Raw genomic sequence first — 24525 nt, forward strand, 5'->3', positions numbered from 1 at the left:
TTACCTTGTCTGTTGATCAGACAGCATTAGTTCTCTGTTTAAGTCATTCTGCAGGCTTCCTCCTGCTAATTCTATCAAATTTAATCTTCTCATCCTTCAAGTTCCTACCCAACAAAGCTTCACCCTATATCTCAGGCTTCATCTTCTACCATTTTCCCCCTCACTCCCTTCATTCCACAATGCCACCAGCCTAAATGCCCTTTCATTTTGTCCCATTCATGTCTTTGAGCCTTCTTCCATGTTGCCCCATGTGCATGGAATAGAATCTAATCCCAATTGCTTAGGCAACTGGACTTGAATTTAGGGCATATGCACTGTATACTCATCTCTGCCAGTAACATGCTGCATGGTCCCAGACAGGTTATTTTTTCTGACTGTGCCTCTCTTTTCCCTCTCATCCTTTGATTGCACGTTTAGATGGTAAACTCCTTACAGCAAGGCCTATCTTTAACAACGTGTCTGCACAGTCTCTAGCACAATTATATTTTTTTTTGTAAAGTGCTTTGAGATCCTTGTTTGGAAAGTACTGTATAAATTAAGTATTCTATTATGAATCACTGTCAGTAAGCTAGGATTAAAATTACAGGATTGAATGTAATACACTGCCATTCTGACACATACATTTAAATTTATTTTAACATACTATAGATATACTTTTGCTTTGCTGGTAATTCACAGGTTAGATTTAGTTTACAGCTATAATATCCTCATGATCTCTCAGAATTAGAATTTCAGAGGTATGCAAAAGCAAAACTTTTTACTTCACACAACCTGCAACTTTATCGAAATACAAGCATTAAAATCATCGTTCTGTGTGATGATGCAATGCACATTCGAAAGGAGGACAGAAACTGCGTAGTTTGCCTGATGCTTCAGTGATGCTGTAATAAGCTTTTAACTGAGAAATCAAACACTGAGCACAAATACTGGCTCTAAGTACTGTACTGAATAGCTGACTGAGATGATGTGCTTAATCTCAGAAAGGAAAATTATTGACTGCATTTTCTGGTATCATCCTTTGTTAGCTAACTCACCATGCTACACTTAGGTTCAGGTCAAGACATAAATCTTGTTTGGCTAGAGCTTGACATTTTCTTGAGAGCAGGAGAAAAAAACTGAAATGAAATAAATGATTCAACAAAATTTTCAAGGGGAAAGGATACAGTACCTTCACTTGGATCCATCATACCACAACCACCTTAGCCACAAATTGATTTTAAAAATTACTAAATCAGTTTCACGTAATTGTCTGGGTATAGCAAGTATTCCACATTCTTACATACTGCTGTTAATATAAAGAAAAGAGGGTGCAAAACATATAGTTATTTATAATGGCGGTGGGGTTATTGTTTTTAACAGCAAGGGATTTAATGTCAGTAGCTGATGAACTGATATTGTAGCCATTGTAGCCATAATGTTTTGTCACTGTTATTGTTCATCTTAACTTTTGTACCCTGTCTACATTTTACATGGTAGAGCATACATAACAAACTAACGTATCAATAAAAATGAAACCCAGGCAACTCCAGTAACCTAAGGCAAATATTGCAGTGGAACTAGATTAACAAGAGGAATTCCAACTCCATCCTTTTAATGACAGTAATCTCGCTGATTCTATGTGAAATGGATGTGAAAAAGTGGGCAGTGCCAGTCACCACCTCCAATTCCTCCCAGTCGCCAACTACCCTAAAATTAACACGCTGACAATTTGTATAGGGTTAAAGCAATTTTGGTCACAACTTTATTCAACCGAACTCCAGAATTCAAACTAACTGGCTAATCCTGTTCCCACAAATTTGTCATAAGGGCCTGCTCTACGAACAGCCAAGCTTATCGAAAAAATGGGAAACTGTCTCTCCAGAACTGTACTTCGCATACTCATGTCTGTGGAAAGAACCAGGTACTTCATACATGCAGCACGGCACAGGATTATCCTTATCCCATGTTTACCACTATCTCCTTGACCCATCAATATACCCATGAGCTGGGTTTATAGCAGGTCAGCTAATTATATAACCAGCTGACCTTAACAACCACATTGATGCAAAGTCACAACTCCCATGACTTTCCAAGTGCATAGCCTTCACTTGCCATGAGAATTATTATACCAGCTCAGTGACAACTGTCTGAAAGGCATCACATTCATAAAATAGACTCAGCAGATTCACCCATGAAGGTGAAAAACCTGCTTTGATTCAGCCAGTATGGTGGGGAAGAAAATTCTTCTCCATGCCCAAATATGGCTATCAGTACAACCTGTGCAAGAGACTTAGACCAGGCAGCAAACTAAAGACAAAAATTCACCTGGCCCTAGCCTCAGCAAAAACATCTTGGCCACCCACCATCACCTTTATAATTCTGCACCTGAAAAACTCCTTCATATTCTGTTTTAAAAAACACCTAAATATAATTTTCTTACGCTTATAGTTAGGGCCCTACCAAATTCACGGCCATGAAAAACGCATCACAGACCATGAAATCAGGTCTCCCCCCATGAAATCTAGTCTTTTGTGTACATTTATCGTATCCTCTACAGATTTCATGGGGGAGACCAGTGTTTCTCAAATTCGGGGTCCTGACCCTTAAGGTAGTTGCGGGGGGCAGGTCACAAGTTGCGGGGGGCAGGTCACAAGGTTATTTGGGTGGGTGGGTGGGGGGGGCTGTGGTATTGCAACCCTTACTTCTGCGCTGCCTTCAGAGCTGGGTGGCCAAAGAGCAGTGGCTGTTGGCTGGGCACCCAGCTCTGAAGACAGTGCCCCACCAGCAGCAGTACAGAAGTAAGCATGCCAATACCATACCATGCCACCCTTTATTTCTGTGCTGCTGCTTTCAGAGCTGGGTGGCCAAAGAGGGGAGGCTGCTGACTGAGGGCCCAGCTCTGCAGGCATCAGTGCAGAAGTAAAGATGGCAATACCAAACCAGGCCATCCTTACTTCTGTGCTGCTGCTCTGCCTTCGGCGTGGGGCTCCTTGCCAGCAGCCGCCACTCTCCAACTACCCAGCTCTGAAGGCAGCGCCACCGCCAGCAGCTGCACAGAAGTAGGAGTAGCAGTACCACAACCCCCCCTACAATAACCTTGCGACTCCCCAACAACTCCTTATTGTATCAGGACCCCTACAATTACAACACCGTGAAATTTCAAATTTAAATATCTGAAATGGTGACATTTACTATTTTTAAAATCCTAACCAAAAGAGACTGTGAATTTGGTAGAGGCCTACTTATAGTTTAAAAGAATCAAGATTCATCTAATGGCAGTGAGCTTGTTATATAATTAATATGGCAGCAATATTGTAACCATTTTCCTTCCTTCCTCCTCCTGGTTTTCCCAAATTTAGAGTATTACATGTTTAGAGGATTATAATCATAACTACAGTATATAGGAATACTGTTACTCTTATTTTATCTCTGTGATTCTTAATTGGTCACTTGCCACACTTTGCAGATTGTCCTTCATAGGATTTTTTTTTCCAGAAACACTTACCTCTGTAGTGGTTCCAAAGTCAGCAGATGGGCTATATGTGCTGGTATCTGGTGGAGCTGTCCCAATACTACTTTTAATTGGAGAGGTAGGAGGAGCAGGCCCTGTCATGGATTCCGCGTAAACAGAAGATTGATACAGCATACCTCTCTTTTGAATCTTATTCCAGACTTTGCTTATGATGTCAGCCAGTTCATACAGAAGCTGTACCTAAAGAAGAAAAAATAGATGGAGTTCTTCATAATTAGGTGTAGGAAAATCCATCACACCATCAAAATCCTCCAGCGAGATTTAAACTACATATCAGAGCTCAATTTTTACAATGCATAACATCCTAATAAGAGACTATACTGCTATAAAATGAATTAACAACAATTACAACATAGTGGTTTCACTCTGAAAGCACTGCTTGTCTAAACATATACTAGAAAATCAAACTACAATACGTAGTTCATAAAAATATAAGTCATAAATCTGGTCTTGTAAAATTTTCATTAGTAAAAGTTTTAGCAATAAAAAAACCCTATCAATCTAACTTCTGGATTATCTCACACAGAGAGATACTGACTGCCCTTTTAGTTGATTCTTATGAAAAGGCAAACTCACAAGAAAAAAGGAATATGAATGTTATAAAGTATAAACAATGTAAGAGAGACTCCTTTTTAACAATACTAAAATGATGATTCCATGCTACACATGAAACTGTTCTATATACGCAGAAAGAACATCCACTATCCAACTCAATAGCCTCCTGGGATATGTCATTCCAATATTCAGAAAACATACTGTTTAACTTGCACATTGTTTGACTCAGTTCTTAGATATTTACACAAGCTTTCGTAAATAAGCATTAATCATGACATTTGTATGACAACATATTGCCATATACTATATAAAACAAGTCCAGAGAATACTGCAAACAATACATAAGCAGATCCACAGCTGGATACCATACCCAGCTGCCATTATAAAAAATTCTTATATTTATAAGAAATTTCAGCCTCAGGACACATCCAGGCTACGAAGCTGGCTTCTTATGTGGGCAGAACAGATGCAGGAAAACATTGTTGTCAATCTATATTTGATATAAAACAGTACTTGATTTTCTGCGTGTGAATGTGTGATGAAGTCTCAAAGATTAAGCTACAGTTACTTCTTAAGAGGTGAAGTGATAGAGTTTTATAAAAAGCTTCTTAATTCATTTGGATTTTTCTTTTGAAGATTCAAGACTTACAATGAGCAGGTCATATAACTTTTTGACACACAGTTTTTTGTTAACAGTAGATGAATTGCATTCATGTCTCCCTACATTAAGAGTAATAATCAAACAATGATATTTTTTCTATCTATAGCAGAAATTTATTTTCGTAAAGTTTATCCTTGATATTCTGTGATACTTATTTAATTATTACTTTAATTACTGTAACTAACCACAATCATTAAACAGTTTTATTTAAAAACTATTACATTCAGATTTTCATACTTGTTTCCACATAATTGAAAATAACACACTTCAGACTGATTAAGTTGTTATTATTAACTGGGGCTGACTCTACACTAGCAAAAGAAACAACAAAACTTTCCAATTTTAAAAATGAATGATCTGATAACATGAGTGATAGTTTAATCATTTCTGGGAGTTTAGTGGGATACTTAGACAGGCCCAAACAGTACATTCTTGGAAACTGCCCCCCAAAAATTTAAAAAATGGTTGTTCAAGAGAATAGTGGATAGTTTAAAGAACTGGTGCCCTACGAAAGCAGGATTTCTGACAATTTCAGTACCCCATTGCTCATAAGAAAGGCAGAAGCAGAGAGTGTGAAGGGATGGGTGTCATTGCCATGTGCATGTCCACCATCACAAATAATCCAGTGAAGAAATTTGTTACCAGAGTGTCCCAGAGCTGAGAAGTTGGAAACAGAGTTTCAACTTTCACTAAGGCTAAGCGTTCTTTCCCATATTAAGAGGATATTATATTAACTGGAGCTGGTTGGTGTAAGTATATAAAACTATCTCAGCAGGTGACATCTATGTCAGCAGTCAGAGACTGGGTCACAATGAACAAAATTGCTAAAATTAGGGACCAGAAGGAAATACGTCTTTCAGATTAAAAAGAAAATCTCAGTTCTGTTAGGTGAGGGAAAATATTTTTCAAGAATATATATATGAAAATAGAAAAAATACTCAACTTTCATGCAAAAAAGAGACATAACCCCAAAGTTATATTAGAATCCAACTCTGTAGAGAGCATGGTGAAGCTGCATTTTAATTTGCTGATATTTTGAAATACAGTTTATTACATTTCAGTGGCTTCTGTTTCTTAAAAAGGAAGTGATTTCTATTTACCTTGCTGGTGGCAACTTTTGCAAGGGAACTGTTTGACCATTCCCACATATTGTTAATAATTAAAGAAGGGCCAACATCAGTGTGAAGTCTCCTTTTGTTCCTAGTATTGGCAACACTTTTTAAACTTTGAGGTAGATATATAATTATCATTAGGTTCAGTAATCTCTTCAAAATTAGAAACAAATTGATGATTAACGAAGAGTAACTGCTAGCGGTTGTTGAGCTAATCCGTTTCTTTCTCAAAAATAAATCAAAACACATAACTCCACTCAGAATTAATTAATTATGCATGATATGGAAATTCAACAGATTGCAGGTAAAACTCCAATTGGTTTCAAGGGAATAAGAATATCAGAATTTAGCCTCAAATCAATACATAGTAATTCAATAGTAAAACACTTAGTCCTTAGAAATCTAACAAATTCAGTAAGTATATGATAATTTAAGGCTGCCATGCACAGACAAAATATAGTCTGCCATTCTAAAGAATCAGGTTTCTTGGTTATCCTACTGTGAATTTATAGGTATCAGATGCTGTTTATGTAATTTTATTTTCCATCTTCTATTCTTGAACATCTGGTAAAAAAAATTCAAAATCTGATGTTTATGACTTTTGCTTAAATAAAGCCGGGAAAGCGGGCAACCCCCAAGGCCCTTCACTAAACACAAATAAATTGTTAGTCCCTTTTGGTTTCATTTTGTATAGCATTTAAAATTATTAGTAAGTGAATGAATAACATCATAGGTTATAGAAGCACTGTCCATGACAGCAGGATTTAATGATCAGATTTTCCATTATACATATTTATTTTCAAGATCTGATTAACTCCACTTTAAGTATTACTTGTGGAGTAAAACTTAGCAACTAAAGGTTTAAGACCCAGGCTATGTCTACACTTGGAGCTAGGGGTGTGATTCCTAGCTCACGCAGACATACTTATGCTAGCTCTCATTGAGCTCATGCATTAAAAATAGTACAGTCACAGTAGCACAGGCAGCTGTGAACAGTTGCACGGGCTAGCCGTCTCAAGTACAAACCTGCCTGGACTCCATGGGAATCACACCCCCAACTCCAAGTGTAGATGCAGCATAAAAATAAATATTTTCACCCATTTTGAAAAGCAATCACTTTGACAATATTTTGGTTTCAGGGCTACAGACACTAGTGCTGCGTTTTGAGTTGTTTTCTGCAACCCTATGACTCAAAACCAGATTAATTTATTTAAACTGACACAATAACACACTAATGGAATCAAGATAAGTGATTAGATCAGGGGTGGGCAAACTGCGGCCCGTGGGCTGCATTCGGCCCATCAGGCCTTTTAATTCGGCCCTCGAGCTCCAGCTGGGAAGCGGGGTTGGGAGTTTGCCACGCGGCTCCTACACATGGGGCAGCCAGGTTTCTCTCCGCATTCTGCCCCCACCCCAAGCGTCACTTCCCACAGCTCCCACTGGCCGGGAACTGTGGCCAAAGGGAACTGCAAGGACGGTGCCTGCGGACAGGGCAGCACACAGAGCCGCCTGGCCGGTGCTGCGCCTCTGTGTTGGAGTCATAGGGGGGCATGCCGCTGCTTCCGGGAGCTGCAGGGGTGGCATCAGCAGATGGGACAGCACGCAGAGCCACCTGGTTGCACCTCCACATAGGAGCTGGAGGAGGGACATGCCGCTGCTTCCGGGAGCTGTTTGAGATAAGTGCTGCCAGAAGCCTGCACCCCTGAATCCCCCCTGTCCCCAGCCCCCCTACCCCAGCACCCTCCTGCACCCCAAACCCTTCATCCCCAGCCCCACCCCAGAGCCCGCAACCCCTCCCACCAATTTCGTGAGCATTCATAGCCTGCCATACAATTTTTATATCCAGATGTGCCCCACAGGCCAAAAAGTTTGCTTACCCCTGGATTAGAGCCTCTGAAAGTTTAGGAAAAAGGAATTAGAAGTGACCAGATTATTTGCTTTAAAAAAAGTTGTTTTAGGATATTGAGTGCATGGCATGGCAACAAAATTAAGAAATTAACACTACAGTGGCTTTTGTGAATAGTTTATGACCTATAAGGTCTACAGTCTGAAGGTCAGAGCAGCATGAAAGCCTGAGCCACAATCACCATCATGTGAGTGGGTATAATACTGTTTAAGTCAGTATTATGAAGATGAATATGGAATAAGGCAGACTCCAAAGGATGTAAAATTGTGCAATATTATTCCATACAAAAATATGTAAAAATATTGTTAAGGTTGCAAAGTGAAGCTCTCAAAAGTCTTGAAATGCCAAAATTAAAGTTGTCTGCACTTCATTATTCTGCCTCTTTCTGAATATGCCTTTACAGCATCATATTCATTGTGCAGCCTGGATGGACCTTGTTCAATTATGGTTGCTGTTCAATGTTTAATTTTTATCCTTATTGCTCAGTGTGTGATCCCCTGCCAATTTCATCACACATCATCCAACCTACACACTTTGAACCCTAGTCTCATCCATTGCATAAAGTGGAGGGCATGTAGTGAATGAGGCAGAGTCTATAATGTGGGCTTGGAGAATGTGCAGTGAATGGGGTAGGGGACCACATATTGAGGATTAAATAAATAAATAAATTCAGAACATTTGCCTTGCACACCGACCATCATCCAATATGTGCACTAAATGAAGCAATGGGGAAAAAAGAGCATTTGATTAAAGCGCACGTTGTTATGCATGTGCACAAGTGACAATGTACAGATTACCCCAGCAACCACAACTTTATCATTTCCAGACTTAGGCCCTGATCCGGCAAATCTTTATATATATGAGAGTAAGTGTTTATGAGATGGGGACTTATAAAAAATGGGTACCTACCTTATACAGTAACTGGAGTTCTTCATAATGAGTGGTCCCTGTGTGTATTCCACTCAAGGTGTATATGCAACTGTGGCGCCTGAGACCAAAATATTTTTGTTAGCAGTGTCCCTACTCCTTGTGCTCCAAGCTGAGGATTTAAGGGCAGTGCAGACAACCACTCTCCAGTTCCTCTTCTACCAGGAATATTCTAAGGATAAGGATCCAAAGCTCAAGGGAAGGAGAGGTGGTGGTGGAATACACATAAGGTATGTTGACACTGAGGTTCGGAGCAAGCCTCCCATCTTGAGTAAACAGACTCATGCTAGTGGGGTTTAACCTAGTACGCTAAAAATAGCAGTGTGGACATTGCATCACTGATAGAGGCTCAGGCTAGCTACCCAAGATTGGATCTAGGGGGTAGGCTGGGCTTGAGCTCAGACAGCGAGCCTGAGCCTCTGATGGTACAGCAACATCCACACACCTATTTTTAGTGAACTAGCACAAGCCCCACTAATGTCTCCCCTGACTGGGAGGTTCACCCCAGCTGCAGCATAGACACACCCATAGGGACCACACATCCCGAAGAACTCCAGTTACTGTACAAGGTAGTAATCATTCTTTCTTTCTTTCTCAAGTCGTGGTTGCTACATGTATTTCACTCAAGATGACTCAAAAGCAGTATTCACTAAGAAGGAGGGTGCAAGCAACTTGGCTGTACCCTCCGACTGAAGAAATACTTTGCCAAAGGGGGCCCCTGCTGTTGAAGCTGGCACCAAGGCATAATGTCTCACAAAGCTAACATTGCTGCCCTACATATCTTGAGAACAGGGACATGTTGTAGGAAAGCTACAGAGGCTGCCTGAACCCTAGTGAAATGTACCATCCCATCTTGTGGGGGAGGATTGCAGTCTATTTATAGCAAAGCAAGATGTAGCCCAAAATCCATGTAGAAAGTCTCCATGAGGAGACAGCTTCTCCTCCCATACATTCAGCCAAGGAGACAAATATTTTAGGGGATTTCCTGATGAACGTTGTTCTCTCTAGGTAGGAAGCTCAGGCTCATCGGACATCCAAAGTGTGGAGCTTCATGGTTTTCTTTCTGACATGTGGCTTTGGGTATAAGACAGGTAAAGAGGATGACATGGTTTAGGTGGAACTCTGAGCTCACCTTTGGAACAAACTTGGGATGTAATCGTAAGGAAAACGTTATCCTTATAGAAGACTGTATATAGAGGGTCTGTCATAAGGGCTCCCAGTTCTTCCACTCTCCTCGTTGAGATAATTGTGACAAGAAAGGCAATTTTCATGGATAGATGACTGAAAGCATATATGAGGACAAAGGTTCAAAAGGGGGATTTGTTAATGCAAATAGAACTAGATTGCCATCCCATACTGGGGCTGGTTTCAGTACTGGAGAAATGGCTCTGAAAAGGCCTTTAAATAACTATATGGAGACCAGATGGGTGACGATTCCATAGTTGTTCACCGGGGTTCAAAGGCAGTAATAGCTTCTAAGTGTACCGAAAGAAGCTGAACGACAATCCAAACATTTTCAGAGAAAGGAAATAGTCCAACATAGTTGGGATCTCCCCAAACCCTCTGGGGATCACTGATGATGCTGACACCATGTGGAAAATTTCTTTCATTTTGCTGTATAGCATTTGGTCACAGAGTACCTTGGGATATGTGCTCATCTAGGTGGGCTCCCCCAACCTAACAGAGAGGCATCTGTAATCAACTTTTGGTGGGTGGAGGAGAGATGAACAGAATCCCTACATATATTGTCTCCATATTTTTCCAGTAGGTGAGTGAGGCTAGTATCCTGTTGGGGAGCAAAATCAACTTGTTTAGACTGTGTCTGTCTGGGACAGAGGCTATCTGTAACCAAGCCTGAAGACATTGAAGATAAAGTTTCCCACAAGGTCTCTCATATGTACATGAAAAAATGTGGCTTAGGAGGGTGAGATAGGATCTCACTATTGTTTGGGGGCTCCCGCAGCATTGATATGATGAGCATCATCATAGCCTGGAACCAGTCATGAAATAGGTATGTCCTGGCAGTATCTGAGTGCAGAGTTGTTCCAATAGAGTCTATAGTCTGTATGGGGTTATAGTGGATTTTTCTGCACTTACTCAGGGTCCTAATTATTGTAAAAGGCCAAGTAAGGATAGAGTTGCTACCTGAACTTCCTAGCATGACTTCCCTGTGAGCAACCAGTTGTCCTGGTAAGGGAACACTAATATGTCCTCATGACACAGGTGCAGAAACTCTCCTGATAATACCTTCATGAACTCTCTCAGGTTATGTCTGCACTGCAATTAAAAACCTGCAGTGTAGACTTCCAGGCTCAGGCTGGATCCTAAACTCTAGGACCCTGTGAGGTGGTTCTAGATAAGTGGCAGGAACTGTCTGCAAGCCTCATATACTCTCCCAACCTCGCAGGATCCTAGTTTTGGTAAGGCAGTGGTTCTCAGTACCAGCGATTCCTTCTCCAGGTCGATCGGTACCATCAGTGCTGGAGGCATCCAATTACTTCTTTCCCTCATTAGTACCAAGGACAGTCCCAGTACTGCTACTTCAGTAGATAGCAGCCTCTGAACCTTTTTGGTTTTCAGTGCTGAGGGATGAGTACTCAACTCCTGACACACCCGTACTGGAATGCATAGCCTTACTTGACTGAGTGGGTCAGGGAAAAAGTCCTTTTCTTTGAGGATTTAGAAGTGGGTTTCTCACATATGTTGTTGTGGAGGTGTTCATTCTTATCCTCTTCGTGTTTCCCATTTTCTGTTAGAGTTCTTAACTCTGCTTACAGGGGTCCTGGAGCCGGAGACAACCGTGTTCAAAAGGGCACAGGCTGGGGTTGGACTCTTGTCTCATCAAGCAATCCATCAGGAATATTTGAAGTCTGAACTCACAGGATTGATGAGTTTGGCTACTGAAAGTCTCACAGATGCTACAGTTGGAGGCAATATGTGGTTTTCTGAGGCAACAGACATATATGTCAGGGCTGTAACTGGCCATGAGGGTCCAAAGACAAAGGACCCAGTTCTTGAAACCTGGGGCTGTGGGCATGCTAGGTACCCAGTACCCAGAGATGGAGGTCACCCACGAAGCTCTGTAAGAGGCTTAGCTAAAACTAAAACTAAGCTAACAAAGTTCTATTTGCAACTATTTAAAACTAATAAAACAAAGAACACCAAGTAAAGCTACAGACACTAGAGAAGTTCCACCTCAGACCACAGGTGGAAGAAAGGAACAGGAGAGGTGGTCAGTTCCCACCATGCCTTATACTCTTGACTGGGAGTATGGACAGTAGGGTGCATTTGCAAAGCAATGCACATTGTAAACAAAACATTTTCCAGTCTCAGGTGCATGGGGCACATGCACTCCATGAATGGAACACACACAGAGGCACCCACTTGAAGAACCACCTTTGGCAAAACAAAAAAGCAAAAAAATCTGCAGGAGTAAAAAGAATGCAGGCAGAAGTCCAGTAGTAGAGAGGAGGCTATCTAGTTTATTGCAATGAATGCAGCATGTAAAATTACCTGCCTTGTGGGGAGGTAGCTTATGCGTGCATTAGGCACAAGCAACTCATGGCCCTCAAAGGCCGAGTACGGGCTCTTGAGACTAGAGTGGCTGAACTGGAGGAACCAAGGGATACAAAGAGGTACACTAGATGAGACTTTTCGGGACACAGTAAAGTGGCCCCACCTCCAGTCTGACAGCCTCTGTGCTGTCAAGGAGGATGAAAGTTTCAGGGAAGGAGAACATCAAATTGGAGTGGAGGGAAACGATCCCACAGTTGAGACCCTCCTTTCAGATGATTTGATGGTATCCTCTCACACTGAGGATACCCCTCTGGGGGGAAGGAATCCCAGTTGTTAGGAAGAGAATGTTAATAGTAATGGAGGATTTATTAGAAATACAGATAACTGGTTTGTGATGATTGGGAGAATCGCATGATGAATTGCCAACCAGATGCAAAGATTGCGGACCTTCGAAGATATCTGAACAGACATGTGCAGTGCTGGGTAGGAGCCGATGGTTGTGGAACAGACAGGTACCAACAACATAGGGAAAATTGGAGGAGAGGTACTGGAGGCCAAATTTAAGCTGTGAGGTAATAGATTGATGTCCGAGACCTCCATGGTAGCATTCTCTGAAATGCTTGCGATTCCACACACAGGGCCAGCTAGAACTGCAGGGTCTCAATGGATGGATGATACAATGGTGTCGGGAGGAGCGTTTTAGGTTTATTAGGAACTGGGGATCCTTTTAGGAAAAGAGGAGCCTATGCTGGAATGATGGGCTCCACCTAAACCAAGACTGCTGGCATGTAAAATTGAAAAGGATTGTAGAGAAGTTTTTAAACTATGGGCTGGAGAAAGCTGACAGGTGCAGAGGAGCATATGGTTTGGTCAGAGGCAATCCTTAGGGGAAGATCTACTAATGAACTATTAACGGGGTTTCTCTATATCCTAGTGAAGAGGAGAGGATAGAAGTAGATAAAGTACAGCTAGGAGCTGAAGAGAAACAGTGCAACGAAAAAGAGTCCCATTCAATTACATCACATGAAGGCAGACAAGTAAATATTGACAAATTTCATAAGTGTATGCATACAAATGAAAGAAGTCTAAATACTAAACCCTGGTCTACACTACGAGTTTAGGTCGAATTTAGCAGCGTTAGATCGATTTAACCCTGCACCTGTCCACATGACGAAGCCATTTTTGTCAATTTAAAGGGCTCTTAAAATTGATTTCGGTATTCCTCCCCCATGAGGGGATTAGCGCTGAAATTGACATCACCAGGTCGAATTTGGGGTAGTGTGGACACAATTTGATGGGTATTGGCCTGTGGGAGCTATACCAGAGTGTTCCATTGTGACTGCTCTGGACAGCACTTTCAACTTAGATGCACTAGCCAGGTAAAGCACCAGGAACTTTTGAATTTCATTTCCTGTTTGGCCAGCGTGGCGTGACCATGCAGAGCTCATCAGCAGAGTGACCATGCAGTCCCAGAATCACAAAAGAGCTCCAGCATGGACCGAACGGGAGGTACTGGATCTGATCGCTGTATGGGGAGACGTATCCATGTTATCAGAACTCCGTTCCAAAGACAAAATGCCAAAATATTTGAAAAAAATCTCCAAGGGAATGAAGGACAGAGGCTATAACAGGGACCAGCAGCAGTGCCGCATGAAAATTAAGGAGTTCAGGCAAGGATGCCAAAAAACCAAACAGGCAAACGGCCACTCTTGGTCAGAACCCAGACATGCGGCTTCTATGATGAGCTGCATGGTCCTGGTGTTTGCGGGCATTCAAGCAACATCCGTTCTTTATCTCTCTGTGTTATCCTCAGGAGAGTGATATTATTCATGGTCACCTGGTTGAAATAGGGGAATTTTATTAACAGGACATTCAGAGGTGGCCGTTCCTGATGGGCTATTTGCCTGTGGCTGAAAAGAAATCATCCCCGCTTTTAGACATGCGGTGGGGGGGCATTCACGCTGAGCTGTTTGCGTTTGGCTGGCAGGGATCTTCCCTGATACTAGTCATGCGATGGGAGGAAGGGTGAAGCGATCATCCCAGAGAACTGGGTGCAGGGGGTGTGGTTTAGTTGGGTTTGTGCTGCACGTTAACCCGAAAACCGCAGCCCCTACTTTTAAATGGCCAACCCAATGGGTGCTTGGTATGAGAAAGGAGGGCACTGCTGTTTGAAACCATTCATCGTGAAAGAGTCTACCCATTGTTCTCTAAAATGTGTCTTTTAAAATACTACTCTCTCTTTTTTTCCTCCCGCAGCTGCAAATGTTTCAGCGCTCCCCCTATCATCTCCGTCCCAGAGGCCAGAGCAGATAAGAAGGCAAAAAAAACCGCACTCATGATGAAATGTTCTCTGAGTTCATGCAGTTCTCCCGCACTGAAAGAGCTCAGCAGAATGCATGGAGGCAGACAATTGCAGAGTCCAGGAAAGCAGAAAATGAACGTGGGGAGAGGTGGTTAGAGCAAGATGATAGGTGGTGGCAGCGTGATGAGAGGAGGCAGGAGGCAATGCTGAGGCTACTGGAGGATCAAACTGATATGTTTCGGCATATGGTTGAGCTGCAGGAAAGGCAGCATGAGCACAGACCGCCGCTGCAGCCGCTGTGTAACTGCCTTCCCTCCTCCCCAAGTTCCATCTCCTCCTCACCCAGCTGCCCAAGAATGCAGTGGGGGAGGCCCTCCTGGCACCCAACCACTCCATCCCAGAGGACTGCCCAAGCAACAGAAGGCTGGCATTCAATAAGTTTTGAAGTGCAGTGTGGCCTTGTCCTTCCCTCTTCCCCTCCTGGGCTACCTTAGCAGTTATCCCCCTATTTATGTGACGAATTAATAAAGAATGCATGAATTTGAAACAATGACTTTATTGCCTCTGCAAGCAGTGATCGAAGGGTGGGAGGGTGGTTGGCTTACAGGGAAGTAGAGTGAACCAAGGGGGAGGGTTTTCATCAAGGAGAAACAAACTGAACTCTCCCACCGTAGCCTGGCCAGTCATTAAACTGGTTTTCAAAGCTTCTCTGACGCGCAGCGCTTCCTGCTGTGCTCTTCTAACTGCCCCGGTGTCTGGCTGCACGTAATCAGCAGCCAGAAGATTTGCCTCAACCTCCCACCTTGCCATAAATATCTCCCGCTTACTCTCACAGCGATTGTGGAGCACACAGCAAGCAGCAATAACAATGGGAATATTGGTTTCGCTGAGGTCTAACCGAGTCAGTAAACTGCACCAGCATGCTTTTAAACATCAAAATGCACATTCTACCACCATTCTGCACTTGCTCAGCCTATAGTTGAACAGCTCCTTACGACTGTCCAGGGCCCCTGTGTATGGCTTCATGAGCCATGGCATTAAGGGGTAGGCTCGGTCCCCAAGGATAACTATAGGCATTTCAACATCCCCAATGGTTATTTTCTGGTCTGGAAAGTAAGTCCCTTCCTGCAGCTGTTCAAACAGACCAGAGTTCCTGAAGATGTGAGCATCATGTACCTTTCCCGGCCATCCCACGTTGACATTGATGAAACGTCCCTTGTGATCCGCCAGTTCTTGCAGCACCATTGAAAAGTACCCCTTGCAGTTTATGTACTGGCTGCTGCCAAGGTGGTCTGGTCCCAAGATAGGGATATGCGTTCCGTCTATCGCCCCACCACAGTTAGGGAACCCCATTGAAGCAAAGCCATCCACTATGACCTGCACATTTCCCAGAGTCACTACCTTTGATAGTAGCAGCAGCTCAGTGATTGCATTGGCTACTTGGATCACAGCAGCCCCCACAGTAAATTTGCCCACTCCAAATCGATTCCCGACTGACCAGTAGCTGTCTGGCCTTGCAAGCTTCCAGAGGGCTATCGCCATTCACTTGTGAACTGTGAGGGCTGCTCTCATCTTGGTATCCTTGCGCTTCAGGGCAGGGGAAAGCAAGTCACAAAGTTCCATGGAAGTGCCCTTACGCATGTGAAAGTTTCGCAGTCACTGGCAATCATCCCAGACCTGCAACACTATGCAGTGCCACCACTCTGTGCTTGTTTCCTGGGCTCAGAATTGGCGTTCCACAGCATAAGCCTGTCCCATTGCCACCAGGATGTCCAAATTGCCGGGACCCGTACTTTGAGAGAAGTCTGTGTCCATGTCCTCATCAATCTCGTCACCACGCTGCCGTCGCTTCCTCGCCTGGTTTTGCAAGTTCTGGTTCTGAATGTACTGCAGGATAATGCGCGAGGTGTTTACAATGCTCATAACTGCCGCGGTGATCTGAGTGGGCTCCATGCTTGCCGTGGTATGGCGTCTGCAGGAAAGCAGAGTTGCAGCGGAAGCAGTAGATGACGATGGTTAGCAGGCCTACTGCACCGTCCGCTGCCAGCAACACCAGGACACAACAGCGCTGGTGTCAGTGAGCTGAGCTGAGCGGGCTGCACGCTTGCCATGGTATGACGTCTGTAGGAGAGCAGGAAAGCAGAGTTGCAGTGGAAGCAGTAGATGACGATGGTTAGCAGGCCTACTGCACCGTCCGCTGCCAGCAACACCAGGACACAACAGCGCTGGTGTCAGTGAGCTGAGCTGAGCGGGCTGCACGCTTGCCATGGTATGACGTCTGTAGGAGAGCAGGAAAGCAGAGTTGCAGTGGAAGCGGTGGCTGATGACTGCAAGGTGGATTCAGGAGAGCAGAGTTGCAGCAGAAGTGGGAGCCCATGACAGCCAACATGGAGAAATTCGCTATCGAGACAAGAGCAGCAGAGCAGCGTTGCAGCAGAAGCGGTGGTTCGATGATGACAGTTAGCAGTCCTACTGCACCGTCTGCTGAAAATAGCATTGCATCCGCACGGAAAAAAGGCGCAAAACGATTATCTGCCATTGCTTTCACGGAGGGAGGCACGACAGACGACATGTACCCAAAACCACCCGCGACAATGTTTTTGCTCCATCGGGCACTGGGAGCTTAACCCAGAATTCCAATGTGCGGCGGAGACTGCGGGAACTGTGGGATAGCTACCCACAGTGCAACACTCCAAAAGTAGACGCTAGCCACGGTACTGTGGACGCACTCCACCGACTTAATGTGTTAAGTGGAGACACACACAATCGACTGTATAAAATAACTTCCTAAAAAATTGACTTCTATAAATTCAACCTAATTTCGTAGTATAGACATACCCTTTAAGATGGGTGAACTTGAGTGCCTGCTATCAAATGAGGATATTGACACAACAAGCAACACAGAAACTTGGTGGAATGATGGCAATCAATGGGACATGGCAATGCCAGGGTATAAAATGTATAGGAATGACAAAGTAGGTTTTGCAGGTGGAGGAGTAGCACTATATGTGAAAGAAAAAGTCAAATATAGTAAAATCTTAAATGAAGCCAGCTGTATCATAGATTCCCTAGAGACAGAAATTTCATGCTTGAATAATAAGAGTATAGCATTAAGAATACACTACCAACCACCTGACCAGGATGGTGATGGTGATTTTGAAATGCTCAGAGAGATTAGAGAGGCTTTCAAAATAAAAAACCCAATAATAATGAGGGATTTCAACTATCCCCACATTGACTAAGTATGTCTCCTCAGGAAGGGATGCAGAGATAAAGTTTGTCAACACCATTAATGATTGCTTTTTGGATCAGCTAGTCCTGGAACCAACAAGAGGGGAGACAATTCTTCTTTTAGTTCTAAGTAGAGCACAGGATCTGGTCCAAGAGGTGAATATAGCTGAACAGCTCAGTAACAGCAACCATAATATAAATAAATTTAACATCCTTGTGGGGGGGAGCGGAAATACAAAAGAAGCCTCCCACCGGAGCATTTAATTTCAGAAAGCCGAACTACACAAACATTAGGAAGCTAGTTAAATGGAATAAAAAACAACAGTCACAAAAGTAAAATGCCTGCAAGCTGCACAGAAACTTTTTAAAAGCTCCATAATTGAGGCTCAAATTAAATGTATACCCCAAATTAAAAGAAATAGTAAGAGGACTGAAAATGGTTAAACAACGGAGTAAAATTGGTGGAAAGAGGGGTAAATAGCAAGGTGGGAAAGTATGCAGGCGATACAAAATTACTCAAGATAGTTAATTCCAAAGCAGACTGCTAAGAGTTATAAAGGAACAGCACAAAACTGGGTGACTGGGCAACAAAACGATACATGAAAATTCAGTGATGATAAATACAAAGTATTGCATATTGGAAAACATAATCCCAACTATACATACAAAATGATGGGATCTAAATTAGCAGTTACCACTGAAGAAAAATATCTTGGAGTCATGGTGGATAGTTCTCTGAAAACATCCTCTCAATGGGGAGCAGCAGTCAAAAATGCTAAGAGTACGTTAGGAACCTTTAGAAAGGGATAAATAATAAGACATTAAATATCATAATGCCACTATGTAAATCCATGGTACACCCACACCTTGAATGTGTGTCGAGTTCTAGTCTCAAAATTATATATTAGAAATGGACAAGTTAGAAGGAAGAGTAGCAAAAACAATTAAATGTGTGGAACAGCTTCCATGTGAGGAGGGGTAAACAAGACTGGGACTGTTCAGCTTAGAAAACAGATGACTAAGTGGGGAAATGATAGAGGTCTATAAAATCATGAATGGCATGGAGAAAGTGAATAAGGAAGTGTGATTTACCCCTTCACATAACACAAGAACAAGGGTCACCCAATGAAATTGATATGTGGCAGGTTTAAAACATAAAAAAGGAAGTACTTCTTTACACCATGCACAGTCAACTTGTGGAATTCATTGCCAGGGAATGTTGTGAAGGCCAAAAGTATAACTGGGTTCAAAAAGGAATTAGATAAGTTCATGGAGGATACTAGCTACTAGCCAAGATGGTCGGGGATACAACCGCATGCTCTGGATAAGCCTAAACCTCTAACTGCTGGGAATGGACAACAAGGGATGGATCACCTGATAATTGCCCTGTTCTGTTCATTCCTTTTGAAGCATCTGGCGCTGGCAGAAGTCAGGACACTGGGCTAGATGGACCACTGGTTTGACCCAGTACGGCCATTCTTATGACATACTTTTATTTTATTAAGCACTAATAGTTGAAAAATCCTTCAAGAATCTTCTTCACTGGGCTACCCACTGTGTCTCTTTTATCTGTCTTGTCTCATTGATAGCTAGCTTTTTGAAGAAGAAATTGTCGGAATGCAGTGTCTTGTGCAGTACCACTCACATTGACGGTGCCTGAATTATAATCATCAATAACAAGAGGTGACAACTTCATCAGAACTAGAATTAAGATGATACAACTGACAACAAAAACATTATTAAACACAGTTCAGTGCATTGAAAATTTGCATAGAAAATCTCTCCTATTTGGAGTGACTTCAGGCTGCTGTAGAGTAACTTGTATCTAACTCAATTAAAATGCAGTTTTCAGTAGTACATGTAACATACCTACCTTTTAAAGAATACATTTATGGTGAAAATCTGCATTCTTTTAAACAATTCCCTTTCAGTTTTCCCCTTTAATAAAGGATATCAAAGCTTGTTTGAAAACATTCCATGCTGAATGAGAGACTGTGGGAGAATTTGATCAATTTGATCATTAGACCATTTCAACAAATTTATTCAAGACAGTTGAACAGTGCTTCAGCATTTAACAATAGTACATCTGCAACTGATTTCATTCCATCAGCCAAAAGATGCATTTATGCTGTAGCTATTACATTTTGAGAAGAGTTTAAATTACAAAACTTGAGAGAGCTTCAAAGCAAATCTACTCTAAGTACCCTGATCTTGATGGCCCAATTTAAAAAAAAATTAAGATGTTTAATAAAAGAGAACCTCCTCAACAAAATGCAGAACAATTGTACTTAATTCAAGTTATTTTTAATTTCCTTTCATAAATCAATTAAATATACCAACCTGGGGGTTGGAGCATTTTATTTCAAGTGACTCAAGGTCGACATGGAGGCAAACAACAAACGAGTGTCTGGATTCTGGCCCTGAGGCCAGTAGTTTTTGTGAAGTGACAGCTAGAGTAGAAGTACAGCCCATGGGTTCCACTAAATTAAGTGTCATTTGTTGTCCAAGAAGAGTATACACACTGAAATGATGCAGACTGATTGTCCAAGGGAAGGCATCACCTGGTGATTAAAGAGAAAAAATAGTTTTATAACTGCATGCCTCTAAATGTTAAGTGATGATTTTTCTCAACATTATTCAAATAGTAAGTAATAAATGAAATTCAGAATGGGCCTGATCCAAAACGCACTGAAATTAATAGAAGTCTTCAATGGGCACTTGGACCAGGTCCCAAATCCTAATAAAATACCCTTTGATACGGAGTCTGGAGATAAAAAAAGAAAATCTGATTTGATTTTTCATTTCACACTGCAAATAAATCCGGCAGAACAATGTTAAAGGACAATACCTTGTTGATTTACTTGATTTTTCAGCACCGTGTTTTTAAAAATCCACCTCAATACATTAAAACTAAGTGAGCATATGTCTGCTGTAAATGTCTTGTATTGCCTTGTATCAAAGAGGTTTCCTTAATTAAGAGACCAGTCACCTCACTCGCGTTGAAAAATATCCAGCTCTGTGAGCAGGACCAGTGACTTCAGTTTATCAGTAGCAAAATTAGACTTTAGTCACACACACACTCTACAGTCTATGAAGTTTTTCATATAGCTACTACTGTGAATAGGAGTCCTGATGGAAGATTATCATTTTGCAAATTTAAGATTGTGAGTTGGAGGACTGAGATCCAGAAAAAGAGACCTTGGACCCTAAAGGACACTGACCAAATCCCAAAGAACACTCACAAGTGGTGAGGAAAACTCAGGCAGGGGATGGTGTACAAGTGTTTCTTATTTTGCATTAGGGTGGCCACTCATGTATTCCCAGAATACTGGACATTCCTGTACTTTCAGGAATGGTATGCACCTGCTCTTGCCAGCATAACCCCTCCCCTGCCAGGGTGAACTCGGATGCACGATGTGTGCAATTTCCTACCACATACAGGTGCCATTTTGAAAAGTTCACCACACGGCCCCACTGGCATCAAGTTGCATGCGAGGTCATGCTGGTGGGGGCAGAGCAGTATGCTCTTCAAAATGGCATCCCCTATGCAATGCTGGACAAAACCAAAACAATCAGTTTTGTCTGAGTACCAGATGGGGGTGAAACCCTAGAAAAGCAGGACTGCTGAATTTAATACTGGACCAGTAGCCTACTTTGCATGGATTAAACTATAAACCAGAGGACCCAGGAGGGTGGAGTTCTGGGGATGGTGTGTGGAATTGGAGTTCGGCATTGGTCTTGGGGACTAGGAAAGCTGGACCATAGGATCCTAGATAGATAGTCCATGCCTAGAGTGAGCCTAGAGGCCGAACAGAGAGACAGTACCTGGAGCTCAGGAGAACATACATCCAGGGCTGGAATCTAAGCAAAGCTGTCTGGTGAGTGTCCAACAAGTGAAAACGCAACCAGCTCTGTGACATCCTTATATTTTTAATAGGGCTTATTCAGTTTGCAGGAGACACATGAGAAGTTCTCTTTCCTACAACAAATTAACAGGGCTGGGCTGGTGATGAGACTTTATTTGTCACAGCTTTGAGCAGGTGACTTTGTGGTAAGAAGAGACACAAGTTGGTCTCATGTCCCAAAGTGAGGCTTGGGAGAGTGGGCATATGATATCAGGTAATGGCAATTAAATACATGGGACTGGGCCTTTCCAGTGCATGGAGTTATAAAGCACCTTAACTGGTATGTCCAACTCACTAATTAATGGAGAGTTACATTGGAGATTTCCTGCTTGGGAATAGTCTGCAGTCCTGAGGTTCCTGTGGGGCTTCAAACAATACAGCTAAGCAATACCAGAAATTAAGTGTTGAGTTAACTGATAGTTAACTACTTAAACTATACTTAAAAAAAAAGATGAAGTTAGAATAAAGCTGAAGCCAGAAGTCTTCACCATGCTACTTTGGTAAGAGTTTGATTGGTGCTTCCAGAGGTGACACCAGCAATAACTCATTTATGGTCACTAGGATAGCCATAAAGCACTGCATGAGAACATACAAGAACTGAAAACTTTGAACTTATTCTAAAGTTATTTACAAACTGAAGAAAGGTTCCAAATTATGTACAAAATAAAATTCAGCTAGACTTGTTTTAAAATATTTTGTAAAGACTTCTGTTTACATATGTAAAATTCTCCAAAAAATTTAATTCATCCAAGAATTACAAAATATTAATTGTTTAGGATGGAAAAGTGTTCAAAAATTTGAAGTAGATTCTAATGGCTTATTTATTAATTAAAATACATGATTTTTCCTTTCTCAGTGATCACCATAGTAATTCAATATTGGATATTTTTCAGTGACTAGTTAGAGATCACCCAAAAATAATATTTAATGTTCCTTATTCCACCACGCATACCATATCTACTTTAAACTGCCCAAGTGTTAGAGAAATTTTTGTTCTGTAGTTGTTTATAATGCTTTAATTTTGCCTTAATTATTTTGTTTTACTTTGGTGGCCAATATTCATTGTTGGGTGAATGAATGAAGGTTCAGAAACAATTTAAAGTGTCTACACTTCAAAAGAAATGTAATTCAAAATACATCTGTTTAAAATCCCACTTACTAGTACGTATGAAGGGAAGCCAGGCACCACTGTTTACAATAGCAGGAGCAGAAGAAATCTCTGAAGCCTTCCAACTGACCCTTCATATGAGTCATAGCCCTTCAGTGGGGCCAGTATTTCACCCTAGATCTTTTTTGAGCCAGAATATGAGATGAACATTGCAGATCCTCAATATGGCAAGAATGTTGCTAAAAATTCCTTTTACTCACAAACCTGAGATCTGGATAAAGCCTTATTTTTTCTTCTTTCAGATGATTTATAACTCAGTTACTTGAACTATTAGTGGACTTGAAAATTAATGCAAAAGATGGTAACAGTTATACTCAACTGGTTTAACAACTTCTTGTGTTTATAAATGCCACTTTTAGGATAGAAAGTCTTCTTCCTTACATTCCCCTCATCAAATGGGGTCTGCTCTGAGTCCTCTCCCTCGAAATTGTTCTGTTCAATGCCATATCCTCTATTATACCACATTTTAATGTGTCTTCCTTTAGGGCATCCCACCACTACTTCTTGGGTTAGCCTCTCTGTGTTTTTCCTTCAATCCTGATCTGTTGGCTTCTCTTACCCATGTAGTTGTCAGGACTGCACTTTACATGAACAAATATCTGAGCCGATACTCCCTTACTCTTTTATGTATGGGTTTTATTTTGAGCATGTCTCTAATATACACATTCCTCATGTAATCGGTCTTGCTTATACCACTAATCCATCTCAACATTCTCATTTCTGTGGAAGAGATCATTCGCTCATGTTTTTTCTTTGTTGCCCAACACCCAGCGCCACCCATTAAAACTAGATGGACACCGCTTTATAGACTTTTCTTTTTATTCTTACTGGTACTTTCCGCTTACCTCTCTCCATCAGAGCCAGGTATTTATTATCCTACCTCTAATTTTTCCTCCACTTCGTCAGATTTTGGAACCCAGATATTGAAACTTTGTATTTTTGGTATTGTTTGCTCACCTAGTTTCAAAGATAATTCTTCAGTGTGCACATTACTGAAATTACATACCCCTCCATTTATCAAGATCCTCTTCTAAGACTCTCTTTTTCCTCACTGCATAGAATGATATTATCTGCAAATAGCATGCACCAAGATGCTTCCTTCTGTATGTTCCTCTTGAGGGTATCCAGGATGAGTATAAACAAGAAATGGCTTAGTGCTGATTCCTGATGCACTCCCACCTTTACTGATAGTACATCTGTTTCACAACCATAAGTTCTGACTGTTGACTTTGCACCTACGTACATGGCTTGAACAAGCTACACAAAAAGTTCTGGTAACATTTTCTCCCTCATACTCCACCAGATGAATTCTCTTGGAACTCAGCCAAAGTCCTTTTTGAGATCCATGAATGCCATGTGAATATTTTTCCTTTTCTCTATGTATTTGTCCACTAGTTTCATAAGTGCAAACATTGTCAACCTTCCTGGCATGAAGTCATACTGATTTGTGCTAATATTTACCTCACTTAGTCTTTTATCAATGACTCTCTCACACAGTTTCATCATATGATTAATCAGCTTAATACTTCTCTAATTTGTGCAGTTGCCATTGCCACTTATTCCCTTGCATATCAGCACCAAGATACTTTCCCTCCACTTATTTGGTGTCCTTTCCCATCTCATGATTAAACTGAACAGAGATGTTGGCAAATGGATGACTTCTATTCCAAGCTTTTTCAATGTCTCAATAGGGATCTATCTGGGCCTAAAGCCTTATTATTTTTCATCTCT

The 24525-nt window shown here is 41.8% G+C and overlaps 1 protein-coding gene across 1 annotated transcript in view; it reads right to left on the minus strand.

Moving 5' to 3' along the window:
- Positions 1 to 24525, minus strand: part of VPS13B (vacuolar protein sorting 13 homolog B) — a 928263-nt gene that overhangs the window by 371107 nt on the left and 532631 nt on the right. Inside the window, exons 24-25 of the mRNA XM_084621078.1 lie at positions 20062 to 20282; positions 3485 to 3691 (exon numbers count right to left, since the gene is read on the minus strand). Coding sequence (XP_084477204.1) covers positions 3485 to 3691; positions 20062 to 20282 — 428 coding nt within the window. The remainder of the gene's footprint in view (positions 1 to 3484; positions 3692 to 20061; positions 20283 to 24525) is intronic.

Source organism: Lepidochelys olivacea (assembly GCF_965140295.1).
Source record: "Lepidochelys olivacea isolate rLepOli2 genome assembly, chromosome: 2".
NCBI classification, from domain to species: Eukaryota; Metazoa; Chordata; order Testudines; family Cheloniidae; genus Lepidochelys; species Lepidochelys olivacea.